The sequence below is a fragment of the Ictalurus furcatus genome, chromosome 26 (genome assembly GCF_023375685.1).
Source record: "Ictalurus furcatus strain D&B chromosome 26, Billie_1.0, whole genome shotgun sequence".
NCBI lineage: Eukaryota > Metazoa > Chordata > Actinopteri > Siluriformes > Ictaluridae > Ictalurus > Ictalurus furcatus.
In genome coordinates, this window is record NC_071280.1 from 18,851,062 (window position 1) to 18,874,481 (window position 23,420).

General features: G+C 37.3%; 1 protein-coding gene and 1 long non-coding RNA gene across 2 annotated transcripts; both read right to left on the reverse strand.

The window, feature by feature from the left end:
• Window positions 1-1,948: 1,948 nt before the first annotated feature.
• LOC128601838 (uncharacterized) lies at window positions 1,949-21,859 on the reverse strand (the record flags this gene model as incomplete). Its single annotated transcript, XM_053615233.1, has 27 exons — window positions 21,562-21,859; window positions 20,787-20,837; window positions 20,004-20,035; window positions 19,689-19,763; window positions 19,399-19,582; window positions 19,128-19,241; window positions 17,471-17,652; window positions 17,225-17,377; window positions 16,122-16,205; window positions 15,858-16,023; window positions 15,552-15,662; window positions 13,123-13,295; window positions 12,884-13,042; window positions 10,737-10,814; window positions 10,475-10,643; window positions 10,193-10,282; window positions 8,557-8,741; window positions 8,314-8,472; window positions 6,297-6,365; window positions 5,997-6,177; window positions 5,575-5,691; window positions 3,540-3,703; window positions 3,272-3,430; window positions 2,912-3,139; window positions 2,591-2,823; window positions 2,376-2,436; window positions 1,949-2,095 (listed from the first exon to the last, which is right to left on the reverse strand). Coding segments are annotated over exons 1-27 (3,543 nt in total), but the record flags the coding sequence as incomplete, so codon positions are not given.
• Window positions 3,008-3,627, reverse strand: LOC128602204 (uncharacterized). The gene is made up of 3 exons (XR_008384813.1): window positions 3,540-3,627; window positions 3,272-3,430; window positions 3,008-3,139 (listed from the first exon to the last, which is right to left on the reverse strand). It is a non-coding gene; the product is annotated as an uncharacterized LOC128602204 (long non-coding RNA).
• Window positions 21,860-23,420: the final 1,561 nt, after the last annotated feature.

A 23,420-nucleotide genomic window follows, 5' to 3' on the forward strand; every position in this document is an offset into this window, starting at 1 on the left:
CAAGATCAAATCAAGATTCTTGTTGTTCTTGATTTCCTGGAACATTTCTTGCTGAGAATTCTTGATGTAATAAATTTATGATTTCTCATACAGAAAATTGGCCATTTTCAATTTGAACAAAGACTTTCACTTCTCCTCTGACAAATTTTGTTGAATAAGGATGATATTTGGAAGAGAGCATCGGGAAACCAACCGGATCAAAATGTGCTTTTGGTATGATGGATGTTCAGTCCTAAATTCCATCACCATGTGGACTTTGCAATGAGAGGGACGAAAACACTGGATCTTGTTTACACAAACATCCCCATCGTATACTGGGCGGAGCCCCGTCCCCACTTCGGCTACTCAGACCACATCTCTGTTATGCTAATCCCAACATACAGACCGCTCATCAGATGTTCCAAACCGGTTTTGAAGCAGGTGAAAAACCTAGCCAGCAGGAGCCATCTCTGCTCTTCAAGAATGTTATGAGCGCACTGAGTGGCACATATTCAGGGCTGCAACCGACAGCGACTCCACCAACTTGGAGGAATACACGCCATCAGTGACCAGCAACGACAACAACAAGTACATTTATGACATCTCATGAGCACATATCTCATCTAGGGTGTGATGGATTTTGACCAAACTTTGAGTAAAATAGATGAGTAAAGGACGTTGTCCTAAGAGACTCCAGGAAGTTTTGTCTAAATAGAATTGCTTAACATGCAATCATGATTCCTTGGAAGGTGCAGAGAGTTTGACATGTAAGAATTCATAATCTCCCATACAGAAATGTATTTTTTTTTTATTTAGTCCAAACACCACGGAATTTGAATCACAGCTTCATGAGTTCAGTAAACAACAAAAAACAACAACAAAAAACACAGTTCCTCAGATTTTTTTTTATGTGTGATGTCCATAACCTGCAAAAAAAATTTGCTTTCATTTTGCTTTCAAATTTAATATCTTCTTTGGAAGAAGTGCTGATGGTCCCAGTGCCTTTGGTCAACCTCTGTAACTAAGGGGTGGGGACAGATAGTGCTTGGCCCCCTTAATTACTGCTTGCAGCTATATATTTTCTGTGTTATTGTTTCTATAGTAATGACTCATTGACAGGGACTTTTTGTTGTGGATGATGCAGGTAAGGTCATAACTTTTAGTTTTGAGACTAATCTTCAGGACAGAGGAATTGATGGTTTCTCAGTAACATTACAAGCTGCTTTTTTGTCTTATTAACTTCAAAGAGAGAGAGAGAGAGAGAGAGAGAGAGAGGCTGTAGAGGGAATGATGTCCATGACTGCTATAACACAAGTGATAGGAACTAGTTTATTTCAAGGATGTTCCACAACATTAAATGTTACTAGGAATATGTAAATAGTAAAAACATACAAAAGTATAATGCGTCTTTAAGTAAAGAAGAAGTAATCATTGGCTATTTGATGTTGTATATGAGGAAGAAAACACATGGAGACATGCTGTTTATTTTGTAAATTCTGTTGTGAATTCAGTGCTGAGTCTCGTGAGTCTGCTTGACTTCTGTAGTGGTTCCAAGGGTTTTAAAGCAGCAAATATCACACAGAAACTTCCTGTACTTCTGCCTGACCTGGAAGAGGATAAAGAAATCATATTGATCAGAATAGGCTCACAAATTTCAATAGAAAGTCTGTACTTCTTGTCTATTACAAAATGCAATTCTTCAGTTCTGATAAAGTTTTCATTAAGCCTCCTAAATGCTCAAAATCCTTCAATGAAACAAATTTGTTTACTAATATTGTGTAAATCCACCATAGAAGAGTAGGTGAAATAGTTGAAAAGTCTTTAAGTGAGACAGGTAAATGACCTCTTGGTTGAGGAGACAGTGGACGATGAAGATGAAGGTGCCCTGCTGGGAGTTGAGGAACAGGAAGACATTATATAAAGCCGCATTATCACTGGGGATATATTGGAGTATCCAGTAGCAACCAAGGATAATAAACTGGGCCAGGCTTTTAAACATCACACGCATCATGAGATCTGTATCATTGGTGTTACTCCTCCGTATGTTCTGATTTCTCAGCTGTTTCAAGGTGAAGATCATCATCGTAATGATGATGATGAAGAGAAGCACATTTGACTGCACACAACAATAAGATAAATCTGATCAATTCAGCTGCTCTGTTAGATGCAATTTATCATAAATGGTATGAGTGCTATGTAACCTCTAAGAGAGAGTTTAGATTTTTATTAAACCAGATTAAAATTCATTATTGCTACTAGCGCAGACCAGACACACGTATGCGGTTTAACATTTTTGGCTTGCAACGATATTAAAAAACTATATTGTATTGTTTCAATGAATAAGCCATGTTTCACGGTTCATTAGGTTTACTAAAAAAGATGTCTATAGTACTCACTGCAACAATGAAAAGTACAGGAATGACAAAGATCATGTCTATATCCTTAGATCCCCAGCATCTACAAAGAGAAAAAGACATACAGTTCATATTCTATTTAAAACAGACACTGTTACAAAAACATAAAGAAAAAAAAACACATTTTCAATAAAAGTTTTTTAAAAGCATTGATATGAAAATGAGCTAAACTTCTTCTACCCACTTTCCACACTTACTCTTCGTTAATAGATTGTTGTGGATGGACTACAGCACACACAATCACCACTACTGGGGGAATGAGGTATCCAATCATATTTAACCATTTCCACCTAATCCCCTGTCCCAGGTTTGATCTGATCTGGGATACATTCTTCAAGAATAGGAAGAGCAGCACAGTCTCGATGAACATCCACACAAATGCAGAGATGAAGAAAAACCACCGGATACCATTCACAATTGCACATGCTTGCTGGAAAGAGACGGGGGAAATGGTTAGGAAATATCGAAATATTGATTTTGTCCTGCTGAAGGTGTATACAGGTGGTACCAACACTCACCGGGGGCCGTAGATGGGGTTGGAAAAGAGGTTTGAGCAGGTTGAGAAGGTGAAACATCAGGAGGTTTAAACACAAGTTTATTATGGCTGTGTTGGTTTTATTTGGGTTCTGACAACAAAAATCAAATGTCAGTAGACACAAGGACAGGAAGAAAACTCCCACTCCCTGAGCAATGGACATGTCCAGCAGAGGGTTACAGTGCAGAGACAATGTGGCTCCAAATAGTTTCTAAGAAAACAGAGAGAGGAACAAACACAACCATGTTTAAATGTCTTCATTAATAGTCTTCATTAGCTGATTTTTAATTAGTTAACTAGCCTGATCATTTTTGATAAACTAACATACATCCTGGTCTCTTACCTTACATGGAACAACCTCCATGATGAGAGCAAACACTGACAGGTGATTACAGGAACACATAGTGTGAGTGCTATTACTTTCTAGAACAGCACAGCCAATTTCAACCCATTCTTTATCCATCCAGTACACACAGTAGAGTCTACCTTCAGGGTCTAACTCCTAACCAATAGAGAAGATGTGAAAAGTGATGATTGAAAAGGATTCCAAGATTTACTTATTATAAAAGAAAAATGGCAGCTGCCAGTGCTGCAGAAGTCATCTAACTTACTTTGGTGTGTTTAAAGGTGATGTTGACTGGTTGGGTGAACCATGTGTTCGGGGTTTTAGGAAGTGTTGCTGACACCACAGTGGAAATCATGATTTTCTCTGTGTTGCTAGGTTTCAGGATTTCTGCCATGCCAGCGTAGTTCATGAAGGCCACAGCAGCTGATCCTGAAGTTACAGTAAAGCTGAAAGATTGCTGTCGTTTTAAGCTACATTGATACTTTAATTCCATCACTGCTTTGTGATTTAAGCACCATGCTGCTTTAGATTAATCTGGAATCTGGATTAAGGAATGATGTGAAGCATACATGCACCAGTAGTGTTGGTGGTTATGTAATAGCCTGATTGGATTAAGTGTTTCCTTTACATTCACTATGTAAAACCTTCACAATCGACTAGAAATAATCTCAGACCTTGAACAAACTACATGTGGACTAATTAATATCAGTATTCTCCAGTTAAACCGTTAAAGCAGAAAGCTGATATACAGTCAGGTCCACTTTTGAGAACCGGAAGCGCAGGGCACCAATACTTTTGACAGCCAGACGCAAAAGGTGAGAATACTTTTGAGACTTGGCTGCGCAGGGCGCCAATACTTTTGAGGGCCGGAGGCGAAGGGTGCCAATACTTTCGACAGCTGGCCAGATAGGGCTTTAATACTTTTTAGACAGATCGGGCAGCAATAAATTGTAGAGCCGAATCTGTACGGAGGCAATACTTTTAGAGCTGGCCGCGCGGGGTGCCAATACTTTTAGAGCAGACCGCATAGGATGCCAATATTTTCAAGAGCCGGACACACAGGGTGCCAATACTTTTTAGAGGTGGACAGAGTGGGGCGGCAATACATTTTAGAGCCAAATGTGCACGGAGGCAATACTTTTAGAACCGGCCGGGTGGGGTGCCAATACTTTTGAGAGGCAGCCTGTCCAGCTCTCAAAAGTATTGGCGCCCTTTGTGTGTGGCTCTCAAAAGTATTGGCGCCCGGGGCTTCCGGCTCTCAAAAGTATTGGCACCCTTCACCTCCGGCTCTCAAAAGTATTGGTGCCCTTTGATTCTGGCTCTCAAAAGTATTGGCGCCCTTCGCCTCCGGATCTCAAAAGTATTTGCGCCCTTTGCATGCAGCTCTCAAAAGTATTGGCACCCTGCACGTCCGGCTCTCAAAAGTATTGGCGCCCCGTGCGTCCGGCTCTCAAAAATATTGGCATCCTTCGCCTACGGCTCTCAAAAGTATTGGCGCCCTGCGGGTCCGGCTCTCAGAAGTATTGGCGCCCTATGCTGTCAGCTCTCAAAAATATTGGTGCCCTACGCTGCTGGCTCTCAAAAGTATTGCACCCTACGCTGCCGGCGCTTAAAAGTATGGGCACCCTATGCTGTCGACTCTCAAAAATATTGGCACCCCGTCCTGGTTTCGCCACCACAAGCACCACTCACATTTTCTTCAGGAAATGTACCAGTCTAGTTATTATTATTATTATTATTATTATTATTATTATTATTATTATTATAAAACCCCTTTGGAAACCAGAACTGCAAGGGGAGATTTCCAGAAGCATTTTGGGATGGTGAGAGAGTCTTGAGAGGTTCCATAAATCTTCTATTTGTGCTAAACATGGTGTGATGCAAGTCAGTCCCTCTAATATCTATAATAATTTTGATTAGATGTTACTATGCTCCAGCTGTCTTGCCCTTCTCTATGCTTATACTGAACAGTAATATTTAGATAATTAACAGGTTATTGTAGGGAAACTTATTGAGCCAAATGTCATGATCACATTCTTTGATGTCATGTGGAGGTCCTGAATGTGTTATGAAACTCAAAATAATGAGATGCCTAATGAGTGGTTCCTTTGGAGTATTCATAAAGTCTTGGTCCACTTTATTGTACAAGATCTATCTTTGTTGTGAATGTATTTTGCCTCTACTTTAAAAGTTCTCCAAAAGCACTATTATAAAACAAGTATTAAAATTCACTTTCTCCACCTTTAAAGAGGGATAGTTTAGTTTAGACAATATTACTCATGTAAATGTTACTACTATACCTTTATTATTCCTTGAAATCCCAGTGAGATCGATATCCATGAAAGCGTTGCTTGTTTTGAGTTGGAAAATGTTGTTTACAGTGTCAACAGGTGCCTCCACCATGGATACTACAACCTCTGAAAAGATATAAATGAAGGGTCAGCTACTAACTCTAATTTTGTAGGGTACATGGGAAATGATGCAACAAAAAAAATGCCCACCTAAGAAAAGCTGAAACAAATTTATGAAAATGATATTTATTTTAGTACCAATTCAAATACGTAATAGAAAGATGTGAAAGTGAAAGATTATGGAATCAAGGTACACGTTAAATTCTCTTCATTAAAAGAAGTCAAAAGTAATGCGTGTTTGTGAATGTACAATGCTAGAAAGCTAGCTCTGGTGTTATATAATTTATATAATTTATAACCAGGTTCCATACCTAAATGTTGGAGAGTGATGCTGATGTTGTTGGTGTGTGATTTTGTCACGAGTGTAGACACCAATTTCTCATTTGCAACCAATACAGCATTTCCATAGTATGTGAGACTGTTTTTGTCAGTAGCTTGTTTTATTAGACGAGTCAGAAGATTAATTGTGATGTTCAAATAACGTTCCACAACCTAACCGACAGCGAGAGAGATACACAATGATTACATTTTCAAACAAAATGACCATCCTGTCCAAAAAAGCCCCACTTCACATTAAAAATAAAGAAATAACAGCGCCACGTGGGTCTCACCTTCTGTGGTAATTTTTGAGCTGAGATTTCATTCAAGAAATCCTTGATGCATAATTCTGTCAAATTAACCTAGGTAAAAAGAATATTATTCCCATGAATAATAGTATATCGTGATAATCTAGATTTCAGAATCAGAAATGGAAAGATAATCAGTTTTTGTCATATCACAGCCAAACCATGACTGTTTCCCAGGAGGCACCGCGAACTACAAACATGGCCTCTACACTTCCCACACACGCATGTGCTCACGTTCCCCAGAGTTCTAACCTCACACACCTGCACCTAAGCACACACACACTCATTCACAGCATAAAAGGAACTTTGGGAACACTCAGATGACGCGAAGTAAACGTTCAGTAGGCTTGTTCTCTGCCGTTCTCCAAGCCTTTTGATCATGTTTTTGACAAGTGACTTTGACCATTGTTTCTGCTCTCGACCCTGATTTCTGCCTTGCCTTGTTTTGTTTGTTTGCCTGATCACCTGACCCCTGCCTGTTTCACGACCACGAACTTTGCCTTTCCCCTTTGGATTATATTGCTTTGATCTGCATACCTGCAACTGCTTCCGTCTCCGCCTACGAAGCATGACAGTTTTATTGGTTAAATATTGCTTACATACAGTGATGCCCACAGTGCATACTTTCAGAGTTAACTAAATACAACACTGTGCTTACAAAAATCAGTGGACATACTTGGGCATTGGACATAAGTGGACACACACAATATTGCCAAATATATGTGGACATCTGACAAATCAAACCCATATTTGCTTGTTGAGCATTATAGATTTAATTTCTCCACTCTGAGGATGAGGTCAGGCACTGATGTTGAGGAGTGAGGAGGTCTGGGGTGCAGTTGGTGTTTCAGTTCATCCCAAAGGTGAGCAGTGAGGTTGAGGTCAGGGCTCTGTGTAGGACACTTGAGTTCTTCGACCTTCTTCCAAACTTAACACACCATGTCTTCATGGAGCTTGCTTTGTGTACAGGGGAACTGACTTGTTGGAACGGTGTTTGGGCCTCTTAGTTCCACTGGAGGGAAACTGTAATGCTATTCCCCAAAACAAAAAGTAAGTGGAACCAGATGCACACCCCAACTTTATCTGGCTATACCAGATCCTTCTTTATGGCTTCCATGGGCCCACATCCTACTGATGTCTCAAGCAGACCAGCCACAGATGCTGGGTTGCTGCCATAAAGAGCTTACCTATCACCAAGCCTCAGGTTATTAGGTTACTGGGATACAACCAGAGACTCATACCTAAAACCTCTATTCCATTACTTCATACTATTACACCGGATGTGCCAGAGTTCCTTATATCATGAAGCCTTTCTTTGTCACATACGGTCACTCCATAAGTATTTGGACAGTGACATGATTTTTGTCATATTGCCTCTGTACACCACCACAAAGGATTTGAAATGAAGCAATCAAGATGTGACTGAAGTGCAGACTTTCAGCTTTAATTCAAGGGCTTAAAAAAAAAAAATGAACTGTTCAAGAATTACAGCTATTTTCTTGCACAGTCCCTCCATTGTCACAGGCTCTAAAACACAATTGGACAAGCTTACATAATCATAAATCTTAGGATTATTTTAAATACTTAGATGCAAATCCTTTGTAGTCAATGACTGCCTGACGTCTGGAACTGGAAATCCACTGTGGTGGTGTACAGAGGCAAAATTATGAAAATAGTGTCGCAGTCCAAATTCTTGACTGTATACACATTGTTTACATGTCCCAGCTTGTTATGATCCATGATATGGCACCCCTGCAGCAGAGAGGGTTAAAGGCATTTCTCAAGGGACCAATAGTGACAGCGTAGTGCTGTTAGGGCTTGAACCCCCACCCTTCTGATCAGTTACCCTGACCCTTAACCACTGAGCCATCACTGCCCAGCTACAATTATAGTTACTATATGGAGAACGAATGAAAAGGCAGTTGTATTGTTTGTGATGCTTACTGTGCATACTATATATCACATATACCAATGTACTATGTACAGTACACTGGTGTCTTACCCTGCATGGGTCAGTCTCCATTATGAGAGCAAACGTATTCAGGCGATTACATGAGCACACTGTGTGACTGCTGTTAGTCTGTATGATCTCACAGCCATCTTCAAGCCATTCTTTTTCCTTCCAGTACACACAGGAGAGACTGAATTCAGGTTCTAACACCTAGAAAGTAAAGAATGGTGATACATAAAAGGGATTATTAAAATTGTCATTAAAATGTGCTCAAAAAAAATGTAAATAACTTACACTGGTGTGCATGAAGGTGAGGTTGATTGATTTGGTGAGTTGTGTCGTTTTTGTGGTTTGGGGTAGTAAAACTGATACCACAGGGGATATCAGCGTTTTGTTTGTTTTGATAATTGTTTTGAAGAATGCAGGTTTGAAGATGTCTGACATGTTAGTGTAGCTCACAAAGGCCACAGAACCTGGGACTGAATGAAAAATTAAAGTTTAATATGCAAATACAATATACATTTTAAGAACTTTATTTTAACTCTGTAGTTTTTAAGATATCATTAAGCCCAAGTCAAAATTTTTGTACATTTCATACCTTATTGTCAAATTAACCCCAGACATGGCATCCCAAGTTGTTTTATGAACCAGACTTACTCTATTTTATTTACCCTATGCACCCTATTCACTAGTCCAGAGGGCTGTACCAGGAAGCAAGCTTTATTTTTAAAAAAAGAAAAGAAAAAGTAAAGGCTTCACGTAACATCATAAATCCTATGGGTGTTCACTTTAAAGAAGGTGAATCTCACACTGGCGTAAATGATTGCTGGTAAAGCTGGAGACGGACTTGATTAAGGGTGTATATTTTACAGTAGAAAAAATGATAATTAATTTCTTTAAACAACTCAAATGTATAATTATGACAAAAAGCAATACAGTTGTTGCTGCTGTTAATGGGCATCGCCAAACATCGCTGACCATGTAGATGCACAAGTTAGAACAATTCACATGATTGACATACTAATAAGTTACTTAAAGTAACTGTAATTGCAAGATACAGCGGGGGAAATGAGTATTGGACGCATCAACATTTTCTTCAGCAAATATATTTTCAATGAGGTTATTTATATGAAATTTTCATCAGACATCAGAATTAACTCAAGAAATCTGGAAATATAAATAATTCACAACATTAAAGTCCATAAATAAGTAAGTTGTGTAAGAACTGTAATAAGCTGTGTTTTTCTTTTTTGTTCTATAAGATTGCGAGAGCCTAGTAGCACTAAACATGAGGTGACTATTGTTTGTGCACAAGTGAGTTTAGTGTTTTCAATACATTGCATGTAGGCATATTATGGTAACATAATATAGGTTCTCCAAACTGATGAAGCCAAAGATGATCATTTTTATACCATGTCTGTGTGCTCTGAGACGTCTTTGTGGCTAAATTCAGCTGCTGCTTTCACAGTGTTCAATGTGTTCAAATCTGTCTACTAGAAATATTATATATTTCATACTTTTTCTTTTGCATTATTAAATATGCTATCCATGCTTGATTGTTTTCATTTTAGAAAAAAAAATTGTTTACATTTTGTTGGGCAGTTCACTTCATTAAAATTTGTTTGAAAACGTACTTTGGGTTAAGTGGACTCTTGTCATTCTTTTTCTTTGAGGTTATGTTTCCTCAGAGAGCTACTTTTTCACCAAAAGGGAAATCAGATATTATTTTAAATACCATGGAATAATCCTGATCACATTGTGGATGATGAGCCACAAAAAATCACAACATGATCATTTAGGCAGATCACCTAGTCCAATTTGAACATGCCAAAATATTACAAAAAGTTATTTGATTTAACATTCATTCAAACCTTTAAAGGGGCAACATTTAGCCAGACACAACATTTAACATGTAATGTTACTTCTGCACCTTGGTTATTCTCTGAAAACCTAGTGATATCCAGAGATGCATGGCTTGTGAAGAACGTGACATTAGGTCCAGCTACAATCACTTGAACATCTGGAAAGATAGAAATAAAGAGTCAGCTGTGATCTACCCATATTCTTTAGGGTGTATAGTCTATCATGTGTTTTAAATCCTATATGGCAAAATGTTTAAAACTGAAACTAAGAACTATAGGAAGACAAAACTCTTAACTAAAAGGAGTAGATTGTATGAAGTAGCATTAACATTAACAAGCAGGTTCCATACCTAAATTTTGTAGAGAGATGTTGTCTGTTTTCTTCATCAGGGTAGAAACCAGTTTTTCATTGACTTCCAATACTTTATTTGCAAAGGATATTAGATCATTCTCTTCCGAAGCAACATCTTTCACATGACTCATGAGATTAACTGTCATGTTGAAATAAAGTGTCACAAGCTGTCCAACAGCCAGAGAAATTCCAATGAGTACATATCAAAAGGCATTGAACAAAAATAAAATGAACACCTCATACTGACAAGACAGGCTTACCTTCTGCGGTAAGTGTTCAGCTGTATTGTACCTAATTTGATCCAGGAAACTCATTGCACACTGTACTGTCACATTATCCTAGATAAACAAATATCACAGGCAGTTATTATTGTGAACACAAATATATCATTAGCATCCAGAAAAGAGTCTTAAATGTTTTGTTTGGATGCATCAAAACCATGTTTATGGTTGAAATTTCTGGCTGAGAATTTTCCCCCCTATTTTTCAATAAGCTAGATAGCTACCCAAATGAGACCTAGCCCAGCTGTGATGTTAATGTATTAGCTAGCCGATGTTGGGTGGACTGATAGCTGCCAGTGCAAATTTTGTTCTCCACTCTAAGTTTTAGGTCAAAAACTTTAGCTTGTTTGTTTATGCTTTTTTGAGGCTGAGAAATTTGTTCTGCTCTGGTTCCTCTCTGATTCTGCTTTGTCACTCAGGTGTGGTGGAGTGGAGGTTTATTGCAGGAGGAAGCATAGATCTGGTTTTATAAGGTAAGCTCTAAGTTTCCACCTATTAGCGTGTTACTTTAATCATTTAAGTGGAACTGTCATAAAGGTGTTTTATTCCACATACCTATTAATGTTATTAATATGAAATAAAATGAGCTGATGGCGCATCGTGTTAGATGAAACAAATTCTAAATACATTCCTTCACTTCTAGTGGTGTGTGTTATCCACCCAAACTGCACAAGCATTGCATTTAATTGTAGAGTGCAATCTTATTTATCATATCTCCCACCCCACCACCACCGAAATTAATTCCTGAATACACCACTTATCCATCTTGCTTGTGCATAACGAAGGCTTTAACCATATATAATTGCACCAATAGAAGGATAAATGTTACTGTGCACTTAAGTGCAGAAGTTATAGCTTTCTTAACTTTCAGCGTGATTTTCCTAATCCAACTCATAGGTAACTATGCAGAAACAAATAAGTAGTTCTTCATTAACACTTATCTTAACTAAGCCTTACCTTCCTCCTAAAAATCTATTACTTTAATTTACGCTATATATAACAGTATGTGGTCACCATATCACCATATCAATCACACCCATATCTGCTCATTCCAGATTTATTCCCCTTTGCTCTTACAATTGTGCTCCACTCTTTTGGGAAGGCTTTCCTTGTGTGGTTCTGGGGATTTGTGTTCATTCAGATGCATTCAAGAGCATAAGTGAGGTTCAGGCACTGGTGTCGGGCGAGGTACATGAGTAGTGAGACGTGCTAGTAAAGAGGAAGTTAATTCGAGACTGATGCTTTAGTTAAAATAATGTTGATTAAATGTTGTTTAAAGCAGAGTAATACTGTTCAAAATACACCTAAAGTGTAAACAGTGAAATTTGTCCTTACCACATCTAGTACTTTCTATAGTCTACTGACAAACTTGTGGTCTAAACAGATTCGTCAGTATTTTGTGAAGTGTTACTGTGATGTTCTTCAGTAGTTAATAATGATGTGGAACAATATTACATAAGCCAATTCGGTACATATATTTATTATTTAAAAAAAAAAAGTAAAGTAGGTTAATGAAATATATTTGTTGCTTATTGCTATATTACAGTCTTGTACTTTTGTAGGTTATTGTTATCCATTTCTCTCTTTAGACCTTGACTGGCTAAATAAAATCCCACTCAGACCCTATGCTCCTTTGAGCAGACCTATTATAACTCATATAGATATTTACATTTTGGACATTGAAGTATTGAAATAGGTTGAGGTATATTAGACAGTAGCTCTCCGGGAGGATTGTACGGATATGTTAATGGTAATTAATGATGAAGGGATCAGTAAATAATCAGTAGTTTGAATAAAACAGCCATAGTTATCTAGTAGCTCTGCAGGAGAAATGTGGGACTCAGTAATTACTGCATAGTTAATAGTGAACTCCAAATAACATACTTACTGATTAACTACCTAGTAGTTCTCACTAATTAATAGGAATAAGATAAGTGTTAATGGAAAACCACTCATATATTCCTGCTTTTTTAGTTCCTGCAAAGTAACATATGAGTTACTGAACAGTACTGTAAAATGTTATGTCCTAAATGAGTTTTTATCCTTACTCAGGGCCACCCAGTATTTTTATCCCAGTCAACTAGGCTGATACTTAGGCTTGATGGTATGTAGTGAGGATCTCTTACCCGGCATGGGATAGTCAGTACGAATAGAGCCAGGGGTATCAGCCGATTACAAGAACACACAGTGTGAGTGCTGTTGGTCTGTGTGACTTTACAGTAACCTGTATCCCACCTGTACCAATCCCAGTGTACGCAGGAGAGAATGCCCTCAGGGACTGACTCCTGGCCAATGACAAATGAGAAAAAGTGATTATTAAATCCTTAAAAAAATAATAAAAAAATTGAAAGGTCAAATAGCTTACAATGACATGTTTGAGGGTGTAGTTGAGGGTGAAGCCCTTGAGCAAGTTGAAGGTTGTTGTTTTCACCACAGTAGATATAATGGTTTTAATTGAGTCATCAAATTGGTCAGAGAAGTAAGGTTTTAGGATGCCTCCCAAGGTCGTGTAGCTCATGAAGGCCACATAAGTTGATCCTGAAATTGAAATAGAAATTCAAATGACACTTTTGACCTCAGATCTGAGATAATGGTTTTTTATTATTATTTGGTAGGACATGTGAAGTTTGTGAATTTGCAAAACAAACAAAAAGAGTGATTTGAAATTTCAATTCACCCTGTACTTTATTGAGAACACATTATTAACACATTATTTGATGTTTTACTTTGTGAATTTTGTTTGTTTGTTTGTTTTGTAAATATACACTCATTTCAAATCTGATGACTGCAACACACTCCAAAAAAGTTGGGACAGTCGACTGTTTACCGCTGTGTAACATCACCTTTTCTTTTAATAACACGTATTAAGCGTTTGAGTGCTGAGTGAAGACACCAGTTGGTTAAGTTGTAAGTTGTTTTTTTTTTTTTTTGTGAGCGCTGAGCATGAGACGCAGAGTGCTGCTTGAGGAAGCGTGCAGTGCAGCACGTGCTTCCACATTGGCATGTCTCTGTATATGTTACCATGTGTGTTCTTGGTTTGGTTTTTGTCCTGTCTCCACTCCTGTAATGTTAATGGTTGTATCCTTCACATGTCATGATCATCTCACCTGTTTCATGTTAAGTCCATGGTCCTGAAGAAACGTCATTTGATTCCAATGTATACAAGATATATAGAGGAATGACAATAAAAACGTTCTTGACTTCTGCTTCCTGTGTAAAGAGGGACCCCTCTGTGCTGTCAAAGCAGTCTTGGAGGATTTCAGTGGTTTCATTGGTCCATACTTGTACAATCTTTACAGTCTGTTTTGCTCTGCAGATTACTGGTTTCTAGGACGGGGTCAGGAGTACGAACTTGTGGTCTGACAGTCCTAGGTGTGGGATGGTGAGGCTTTGTAGGCTTCTGGAATGTTGGTGTAGGCCTAGTCCAAGATGTTACCTTCTCTCATAGGGCAATGAACATACATGTAGAATTTAGTCAATAGAATTGACTTTCGTTTCATGTAATTAAAGTCTCCTGTTACCACAGCCATTCCATCTGGGTATGCAGTAATCTGACTTAATGGCATCATGTTGCTTGAAAAGGGCTATCTTAGCATTAGTCTGTGGTGGTACATATACAGCCATAACAATGATGATTGCAAAGTCCCTCGGGGAAAAAAGGGTCTGCACTTCACCATGAGGTATTCTATGTCGAGAGAGCAGTGTTTTTCAATGATGTGTGTAGCTGTGCACCATCCGTTATTGATTTAAATGCGCAATCCTTCTCCCTTTGTGTAGCCTGCTAGCTCGATAGCAGTGTCAGAGATATTTCCATCCAGCCAGGTCTCCATTATTATCAAAATATGACTGTGCATGTTTTGTGAGGTGATCTTCATCCTGATTTCATCCATTTTGTTGGTTAGTGAGCAGGAGTTGACAAGAAAGATAGAAAGTAGAGCTGGTTTGTACTGGTTAGCTTGTAGCCTAGCGCATATCCCAGTCTTCTTGCCACACCTTCCTTTTCTCTCCCTTGCTGCCTGTGTCACCTCGCTGAGCAGATGGTAGTTCCACTGGGATGAGCTCCAGTGGAATAGATGAAATAGATGGAATAGATGGATGAACACCAGTTTCTTGGATCAGTAGACATAACACACATAAAACAACAAATCTGCTACTTAGTGGAGTGCACCGAGCTGCTCAGTCTACAAATGCCACCAGCTTGAAAGCCACAAACTCGCTTGTTATCTTCTATTTATTATTCCTACAATGAAACATGGATCTCACATTGTTTTCGACCCTCCTAATGCTGTAATTCAGCGCATGAAATCAAATATGATTGAACGATACATAATATGTTCTCTTAAATCTAACTGACCACATATTCCCTTTTGTTCTGAAATTATAATATTAATTCCTTCAAATGAATATAAAGCATTTTAATTTATTTGAGGAAAAAAAATGTCTATCTGCTTAAGAGTCTGCCATTTTGGTATAACCAGCATTTTTGAAATCCATGATCCAAGCAATACAGCTTCTCCATTCAGTGTTCATTCCAAAGCCATGCTCCCAAAACACATGGACAAATTGTCCAGGCTGACAACCCTCCACAATTAACCAGAAACAAGATACTACTATACCAGAGCCGTGCTTTCAAATCCCAATAGGATCGATGTCCATATGATATTTTTACTAGATTGCATACTCCTATTTGAAGCTGCTGAAATATTACAAAATGTTATTTGATTTAAAATGTATTGACCCAAGCCTTTAAAAGGGAAACACACAATATTCAACATGTAACTGCTACTTATGTACTTTGGTTGCCTGAAATCCTAGTGAGATCGATGTCCAGAGATGCGTTTCTTGTGATGAGTGTGGGGATTTTGCTCAAGGTGACATTACGTCCAACCACAAAAACTTGAACCTCTGGAAAGATAGAAATCAAGATTCAGCCCAGTTCTAGTTCTATGTTTTCTTAATGGCACCTTAAAATTTTTAAATGTTCAAAGGTTTGAACAGAAACAAAACATAGGCCACTGAACTAAGAAGTGTGAAATAAAGAAATATTGTAAATGTAAATATAAGATGTAGTTTTATATTATTTACTAGCAGGTTCCATACCTAAAGTTTGAAGCAAGATGCGGATGGTATCTGTTTGCTTCTCCAGTTTATTCATCAGCATCTCATTTACAATCATGAACATATGTCCAAAGTATAGTAATGACGCAGATTGTTTTTCACCATGTGTAATAAGGTTCAATGTTGTGTTCAAATAATGTTTCACAGTCTTCACAACAAGCAGAGATATTTCCATAAATACATATTAAAATCAAAAGACCATCCTTTTTACTAAGACTTGAACAATAACAGAATCACCAGTCTTACCTCCTGTGGTAATTGTTCTATGGAATATATGTAGTCCAACATACGATACAGGAAATCCACTTCACAGTATTTAGTTGAATTAACCTAGATAAAATAACAAAAATCAACAGATTTGATTTTAAATAAATTCTGATGTCGGAGATCAAAATGAATGTAATGCCTTTGTCATTTAAAAAGATAAATGTTGACTCCATAGGTTTAGATTTTCATCCAAAAGAAAAGAAAAAAAAAAACAGGCTTTAAAGGATTAAACACGCCTACAACAAAGTGTCAGATCTAACATCTTGCAAATAATGTTAATGGTGATGAAGAATAGAAGTCCCTGTGAATGAGCTGTTACTATAGAAATGATAATGTATTAGAACAAGTGCATTAATATAAACCTGTGATTTGCAGATGTGCTACTGTCAGAGCTGCTGTTATAGAAAATTAATCAACACCTTCTGATCAAACAGATTTAGTCACTAGTTCACTAGCATTAGCTGCTTATTTGCACCTGTGGTATGATCCATCAGTTCATGACCATTCTGGCACCTCAGTGCCAAACACCTCCTTGTTTCTGAGGAGACTCAGATCATGTCAACTTCTATCAATGTACCATTGAAAGCACCGTTACAAACTGCATCAACTGCACAGTGTGTGACCAGAAGGCACTACGGAAAATTATGGATTTAATTTTAAGTGTTGCTTGAGGAGAGCAAGAGGTATTATCAAGGACACTTCCATGCCAAAAATGCAAGCGTGTTGAGATAACTTCGAAAGGTATTAAATAAACACAGAGTGTTGCCAGCCATTAGGTTAGCGTGACATATTGCTTAATAGGTTCATTTCATTTAACTTATTTACTATTGACACTACTGGTTGGATGCTAACTGCATTTCATTGTCTCTGTACTCATACTCTGTCAATGACAATAAAGTTGAATCCCACCTAACCTAACCTTCGTTGATTCCCTTTTTTATGTATTTTTTGTGTATTTACAGCCAAGTCATAACCTTCTAGTGGCTTCTATTCATGTTATATATTCATTTATCTCATTTTCATGAACGTTGCCAATAATTCTGGAGTTAACTGTATTTTATAAGTGCATACAGGTGTCTTACCATGCATGGGTCAGTCTCACTGATGAGAGCAAATGTAGTCCCATAAGGACAAGAGCACACAGAGTGAGTTCTGTTGGTCTGTGAGATGGAACAGGTAGGCCATCCCCTTTTCTTCCAGTTCAAACAAGACAGAATGGCCCTTGGGTCTAACTCCTAGCCAGTTGTGATAGGAGAAAAAGAAACATTATAAATGTATTACAATTAATATTTACTGTATTGGGAATTAAAAAAAAAAGACTAACGTACTTTGATGTGATTTACAGTGAAGTCGATTTTCTCAGAGATCCATGTGTTTTTGGTTTGAGGAAGTGAGAATGAGATCACAGCTGACATTAAACTTTTTTTTGAGGTGATATTTGTGTCAAAGAGACTAGGTTTAAAGATGTCTGTCATGTTTGTGTAACTCATGAAGACCACAGCAGCTGATTCTGAATAAAGAAAAATACTGATTAAAAGCTACCAAGTGCATATATACAAAGGTATTGGAACAGCCGATTCTTTTTCTTTCTTTCTTTCATACACTGATGACATTTTTTGGATTGACCTCAAATGAAACAATAGATCAGCTTTCATTTTGTGATATTTACACCTAGATGTTTTGAACAATGTAGAACATTTTGTTTGAACCCACCAATTTTTCAAGTGATCAAAAATATCAAAACACAATTGACTAACAGGGGTTTCTTGTTGCCCTGTTAGAGTGATAGTTTAAACATTTAAGAGCAAACCAGTCATCAGCAGTAAGAATCAGAAAGCCAGATTGGAATTCACAGAGAAATACAGAGATGAGCCACAAAAGTTCTGGAACCAAGATGAACCTCTACCAAAGTGATGGAAAGGCCAAAGTGTGGAGAAGGAAAGGATCTGCTCATGATCCAAAACATACAAGGTCATCACTTAAGCATAGCGGAGGTAGTGTTATGGCTTGGACTTGCATGGCTGCTTCTGGAACATTCTCACTAATGTTTATTGATGATGAACTCATGATGATAGCAGGAGAATGAACTCAGAAGTTTAAAGGAACATTCTGTCTGCAGATTTATAGAGAAATGCTTCCAAACTACTCAGGAGGAACTTCATCATGCAGCAAGACAAACACACATCCACCTCAACACAGGACTTCATCGGGGGGAAGTGGAAGGTTTTAGACTGGCCAAGTCAGTCACTATATCTTCAACCAACTGAGCAGCATTTCACCTCCTGAAGAGGAGACTGAAGGGAGAACTTTACAGTAAGACTATCTGTTTCTCTAATTTTGCTCACCTAAAAATGGTGTGGCCTGCCTTAACACATCTAGATGTAACTAACAGGAAATGAAATCTGAAATTCTGATCTATCTCCTTATATTTATATTTTGATCTCAAACCCAAATATAGAAATATACCTTCAGTGTACAGCAAAAACAAAACAATTTGCCCTATTGTTCCAATACTTTCAGAGGAGACGGTATAATTAGAAATTGGGTTGAATATTTGAAACATTTTTAAGGGATTTTGAAAGAGGACTGTAGCCCATGTACCTAATAATTTTGGTGAACTTTGAAACATGAAGAAAGGAAGCTTTCAATGTGTAAAAATTGATGGATAAAATGATTTACAGGCAATCAGACACACCACCTTGTTCTGATTGGTTGGATGCTGGTGGTACCCAGTATTTTTACTCATTTTTCATGTATTCTTCATACAGAGACTGGGACAGATTTTATTTTGTCCACTCATCAGATATTTTATTTGAACAGTCAAAATATGAGGAGAATTTCGACAAGTATTACAACATATGCTTTGGAGCATGACAAGCTGGATTTGTTTTTTATGATCCAAACATATACAGCCCCTCTGTGTTAATTCCTTATGCCTACGACTCAATTATCAAGGAATTAGCTGGAAACAAATGACTACTTTACCATCTGTTTCCTCTGAAATCCCGATGAGATCGATATACAAAGACGCATAGCTTGTGATGAGTGTGGGGATTTCATTCAAGGTGACATTAGGTCCAATCATGAAAACTTGGACTTCTGGAAAGATAATAATCAAGACCAAGTGATTTTATTTAGTGCCAACCTTACTCTATAGGGTACACAGTTGCTCACTGGTTTCCCAAATCAAACAGGAAATCGTTCTGTACATGTACTGTAGCCGTAGTGTTCTACAATTTACAAACAGATTTCTTACCTAAATTTTGGACAGAGAAGCTGATGTTGCTGTAGGTGTCTGTTTCCTTCACCAGTTTAGACACCAGGTTTTCATTTACCTGCAATAACTTATTTCCCAAGGATCTTAGAGTAGTTTGGTCAGGAGCATCAGTTATTTCACAAGTTGTGAGATTCATGATTAAACTCAAATAACTTTCCACTTCCTACACAACAGGTAGAGAGACACCGATGTTTACACATTGAAATGTAATAGTAATCCTGCCAATTAATACATTTATATTCACAATAAAGAAACCAAATGCATCTCACCTCCTGAGATAAGTCTGATCTCTGCTCTGTAACATTATGGATTTGGTCCAAGAAGTCCAGTGTTTCCGAATCATTCTAAAGCAAAAAACTATATATATTTGTATAAAAACTCTCATTTTCTTATGTTTTTAAAGATGCCTTAATATGAATTTTTTTTTTTTCAGAAGTGTATTGATTTTATACCTAAGGATGTGTCGTAAGAAATTGGGTGAAATGTGAAGGAATGATCAAATACTAAGAAGAAAATGCAATAGCAAATGCACAAAAGACAATAATTCCTTAAAGGTTGCCAGTTATTTCTCCAGTTAAACATACCTGGCATTTTTCAAGCAATTCCAAAGCGAGACCTGGAAAAAAAACCAAGTGCACTATTACAGAATTATAATCTAGCTATCATCCATCCATCCATCCTCTAATCCTCTTTCCTTCCATCTTTCTTTCTTTCTTTCTTTCTTTCTTTCTTTCTTTCTTTCTTTCTTTCGTTCGTTCTTTCATGAATACAGACATTTATGAATACAGACATGCAATATTTCAAAAGGATTTTGTTTTTTTTGGCAGTTTTTTGTTTTTTGTGAATATTTAGGCAGTTGAGATATTGATTCAGCATAAAGTCTCATTTTAACCACATTATACAAGTGTAAATGCAACAACAACAACAACAACAACAACAAAACAGGTAATCGAGATTAAAAACAGCACAACAAGCATGAATGTGTGAAGCAACAATGTAACAATCATCTTATTCATAAAACAACCGAAAACAAAGAGCAACACAAGAAGATAGTCTTTCAATGCAATGAGCTGGTTTACGTATTAATGCCTGGTGCTTTCAGATTTTAGTCTGGCTATTCAGTGATGCTTTTGGCTACAAGTGTGAATACACGTGCTTATAAAAAGTGTTATCAGGATACAATTCAGATACAAGATGCATAAAAATGGGCAATCTTAAACCATATCGTTTCCAATCGAGTCCAGTTTATCGTAAAAATATTTAACTATGAATTTTTTTTTTCTTTTTGTACATTAAACAAGCAATATGAAATAAAAAATAAATAAAGTGAACGCACAGTTCCTTTGTTTCTTTTATGGTTTACTTACTGTAAAGTGAAGTATCACATGCTGTAAATGTTAGTAACAGAACAGTGACTCCTGGAGGGGAGAATTAATTTATTTATGTTATCCATTACACGCCTCATCTGCAAATCTGTTATAATTATAATATAAAGTGTAAGAAATGAAGAAATGACAGGAAAAAAAATCACAGGAAAACTAAACAAAACAATGACAACAACAACAACAACAACAACAAGTATTATTATTATTATTATTGTTATTATTATTATTATTATTAGTAGTAGTAGTAGTAGTAGTAGTAGTAGTAGTAGTAGTAGTAATATCAATATTGACACTACAATATTGATTCTGTTGACACTGATCTGGACTAAATGAATGTATATTATAAAATATTAAATTGTATTTAAATCCTGCCAATATGACAACACAATTTTTAAATGATTTTAAATATGTTTCAAAATATGTTTGACCTTATTTTATTAAATACAAATTAAATTATTCAATAAAATGAAACCAACTATAGCTTTTCTTTTTAACAGGTGATCCTGGTCCCCATACAGTATGTAATCATAAAAAGGACACAAAACAAAATAAGGCAGAAGCAAACACCTATTTTACACCTATTTTTAAATACTTTCCTTCCTGTTACTGTATGATAACAGAAAGTGTGTAGAGAAAAGCATTGATGATAAATTGCTTTATGCTTTTAAAATAATTTAATTAAGTCCCCCGTATTAACGATGGGCATAAGAAAGAAAGAGAAACACCCAGCCCGTCAGTCTGTCAGTGAAATACTCACCTCTCAGTAGAAGAGTCATGTCGTTCGGTATTTTGGTTAAATCTTCTCTTGTTTACAGAGAGGGTAAGCGAAGTGTGGTCCAAATGAAGCTGGAAAATTCTTTTTGTCTCCATATCAGTAAATCTGTAAATCATTTGCATTTGGCATCTGAAATGTGATACACCATTGTTAGAGAGGCAGCGGAGCAGATTTTGCATATACAAAGTTCCAGAGAAGTAGAATCACAGAATTATGATGAAAAAGAAACAAGAGTGCAAACCGTGTCTTTAATGAAATGCCTTGGAGAGTGTAAAGAGGGGAAAACTTTTGGGCCGGTTCATACTGTATGCATATTTTTGTGCGTAAACCAGGCATTGAGTCAGATTTTTAATGTGTGTATCAAGAAGCCGGTAGAGATAAACTGTACCATCTGCTGAAAATCCATATATTTGTCACAGATGGTCATCAGGAAAAGCCAACGCAAACACTAAAGGATTAACTTTGATGCGTCAGATTTCTCTCACTTTGCTCACAGCTGATTGGTCCAAGTTTTGTTTGAGTTCTCTTACCCAGAATTTATAGGCCTGTGGTGATCAGGTGTCAGTTAAGCGCATTGCGTGATATAAAAATGGCACCTGTGAACCGTGCCATCAGCCTCTATTATCTGAAGCGAAGACGCAATTCATAGGCACACCTCAGTATGACAAAGCTACGCAACGCCTCGTTTCTTCTCATGGAACAGGGTTACATGTGCACCCCATGGGGAACTCAATGTTGTGTGAGTTTCACGCTGTGGGAACGAGTATACCCGTTCCCCGTCGTACTGAGGGCACGACCTGTTCAAAAAGTCAGAGCCTGAGGGTCACTGCAAGACACTCAAGCCTGGGTTGGAACATATACCCAGGTTGTAATATTGAATGAATGTGTGCAGCATAGACCACTCCGCACCTCCTCCACCTTCGGCATAGCTGTATAACCGTGTCGTTCATTCCCCACGATGGCCGAATGATCCGAAATCACAAGGTTATGAATACAACTTAGTGAAAGACAGTAACTGGGTGGTGTGATTAAACAGAGCTAATGATGGTACTGCAAAGTTGATTATTTTCCTATAAAAGCACATCCCCAAGTGTTTTATTCCTGTCAAAACCCTGCACTTCGACATTCGAGTTTATTTATTTATTTATTTATTAGTCTTAGTATTTTATTTCTTTTTTTAAATCATTTATCATTAGATGTAATGTTCTGGAACAAACAGTTGTTATTACTTTATGAACAGGCTTATGGGTGTTCCTAATTAAGTGGCCAGTGTGTGCACACACAAACATTCCATTGCAGAAAATACAAAATGGATAAAGCAGCAATTTAATTTTCAACATGAACACTGTGTCACAGATAAAATGCTCACTGCTGTGTCACAGTCACAATAAACAGATAATAAACTTCTTTATTTTTAAGATAATACAGATCAACATTTTAAGCTCAATATAAAATACATTAAACATACGTTAATACACTTCTGGATTGTTCTTACTCTGTCTTGCTTGTGTATGTGAGATTGCGTAAGCTGAATAATGATTAATAGCTCTACTGCGATATATACAAGAGCTTTATCCTGGTCAGAGTCACAGTGAATCAGAAGTCTATTCCAGGATCACTGGCTGACAATCAGGACCTCATGCTGTGTTTGAATAAAGCTCATAACTCGTAAAACAACAAAGAAAACGGCCCCTCAACTCAGAATTCCTACTCAGAAGGTCAGGAAGGTCTCCTCAACCCTGAGTTCAGTACATGACATCAGACCAACATGGCCACTCACACCATCAACAGTAAATAAAACATCACTTCACTACTTTAAATGAGTTTATAGCAGTAATTAC